This window comes from Corticium candelabrum, chromosome 8 (genome assembly GCF_963422355.1).
Source record: "Corticium candelabrum chromosome 8, ooCorCand1.1, whole genome shotgun sequence".
Lineage (NCBI taxonomy): Eukaryota > Metazoa > Porifera > Homoscleromorpha > Homosclerophorida > Plakinidae > Corticium > Corticium candelabrum.
In genome coordinates, this window is record NC_085092.1 from 3,237,096 (window position 1) to 3,239,493 (window position 2,398).

General features: G+C 45.1%; 1 protein-coding gene across 1 annotated transcript; it reads right to left on the minus strand.

Moving 5' to 3' along the window:
- Positions 1 to 567: 567 nt before the first annotated feature.
- LOC134183069 (tetraspanin-33-like) lies at positions 568 to 1,643 on the minus strand. The gene has a single exon (XM_062650515.1). It carries the CDS (start codon positions 1,582 to 1,584, stop codon positions 793 to 795), a length of 792 nt encoding a protein of 263 aa, XP_062506499.1. The 5' UTR covers positions 1,585 to 1,643; the 3' UTR covers positions 568 to 792.
- Positions 1,644 to 2,398: the final 755 nt, after the last annotated feature.

Consider the following 2,398-nt stretch of genomic DNA (forward strand, 5'->3'; position numbering starts at 1 on the left):
ACACACACACACATCGTACCTTTAGAGTAGACAAGCCAGAGTCTTAATTAACCAAGCATGAGAAAAACGATACGTTGTTTCTCGAAGTTCGCACGAGTGAAAAACACAAATTCTGGTCCAGGTTTGTCAACACTAAAAATGTTTTCGGATCTGCCAAATAGTGAATCAAAGTTTCAAAGGTATTATCGTCTAGCAAACTGCCTAAGACGCTGCAACAAACCTTTGCAAGTCAGACAGCAGACTGCTATGCACAGAATCGTACACCAAAAACAGAACGGCGTAGGTAGATGAAGCAAAGAGAGACTGACAGCAATCAGTTGAAGTCCGCCGTTTAGGCGGTATTGCAGAAAGTCCTCGCATTCCTGTCCTTCCTCGCGATGGTGCCCGCAACAGTCCATGAGAGCCACCACCTTGGATCTACTACTAAATAAATTGCACAAGCATACTAGAAGTATACTATGTATGCCTGGTTACGTTGTAAACTACTGTTAGATTTTACTTGCAGTGTGAGTATAGACATACACAGACCTCAACTCGAGAATTTTCAACATGTGCTGCTTCTGATCATTTGCCGCAAATTGACAAATTATTATTATCAAGATAATTGCAAAGTCACACTCTTACAGCCATACGATATGAAGATTAAAAATACTCTAATCATAACTAATAGTCAACAATTACTTATATATATATACCATAACACAAAGTAGTAGCCACACCAATACTGAAAGTTACTTCATGCGATAACCAAGCTTACTAACACTATGCACCCAAAAGTTACAAATCATTAATTTAAATAGCTCCAGCTTGCTTCTTGATCTGCGAAATAAGATTTCCAGCACATGCCATGCCCATGACCATTACTAGAGCGATAACCAGCACAACAATCCCAACGGCTAAAAGATTTTTTTCAGCAAACGCTTTAACAGCATCATAACAGCCCTCCGTCCAAATGCGAGTACTGGGTGCAGCAACAGGGTTTCGTCCATACAATCCATATCCACACTGACTGTTGACTCTCTCTTCTAACGTCATGCAGCAAGAAAACGGGACACCACACGCTTCAGGCAAATCAGGCGGCACAGGATCAGTGCAGTTAAAGTATTTATTAAGTGTCGTCCAATCCTGAGGTTCCGTGGATCCGCAACAGTCAAACTGCTCCTGAACGAAATCTATAAAGTTCTTCAAGTCTGCATCGTCCCTGTACCTTTCAATGCTCTTCTTCACTTGATCTTTGACGAAATTCTGTACGTCATCACGGAAAACGAACACCAATATAGCTCCAACGACCATCAAAAGAAAGATGATGCCAAGCGACCAGGCAAACAACTTGAGAAGGCAGGTGTTCTCTCGGAGGGCGCCCAAACAACCACAGAATCCGACTATAAACGTCACGCATCCAATTACGATAAGAACGATGGCTGGATCGGTAGTTAGAGAGCCTACGGATTCCCAGCCTTTGTCAAAGCGAGCCCATAGGCCAACGCCGAGTAGAGCACCGCCCACCAACCAAAAAAACAGGTTGAAGAAGAAGATGGTGTACTTGACCCACAAACTGACCTCACTTTCGTCTGCACGACCCATTGAAAATGGAAAGAAGGAGAGAGTAACGGCGCAAGAGAGTACAAGAAGCCACACCTAGTTACGCGATTAAAGCGCGCTAATTACATCACGTGAACTAATCAAATTCTAAAAATAGTTTGGGTTCGTATTACGGACTTCCAGGTCACGTGAAACGACTGGCTTTTTGATTCTAGACTAGTAATAACTACGTGAACCTCCGTTGAGCGACCCCATTCAAAATCGTACACATGTAGTCTCCCGAAGTCATTTCAAGATCTGTCTGTCTGTTTTGTCAGCTGTCTGGTGTGTGTGTGTGTGTGTGTGTGTGTGTGTGTGTGTGTGTGTGTGTGTGTGTGTGTGTGTGTGTGTGTGTGTGTGTGTGTGTGTGTGTGTGTCCGTCTGTGACCGTGCCCGTGCATATATCCGTGTCCGTTTTTGTGTCCATGTTTGTGTTCGTGCTCGTTACCGTGGCCCTGCTTGTGACCGCGTTCGTGCCCGCGTCCGTGCCCGTGTCCGTGCCCGTGTCCGTGTCCGTGTTCGTGCCCGTGTCCGTGCCCGTGTCCGTGTCCATACCCATTCCCCGAGACCATGTCTGTACCCATGACCGTAACCGTGACTATGACCGTGTTTGAGTTCGTGACTGTGCTCGTGACCATAATCATGTTTGTGACAGCGATTGTGTTCGCACCTGTTTTCGTACTTGTGTCCGTGCCCGTGTTGGAATTTAATTATGCCAGTGACCGTGTTCGTATTCGTGTTTGTGTATGTGCTTGTAATTGTGTCTGTGTTTTGCCTGTACCCGTGACTGTACCGGTGTTTCTGTTCGTGTTTTTTC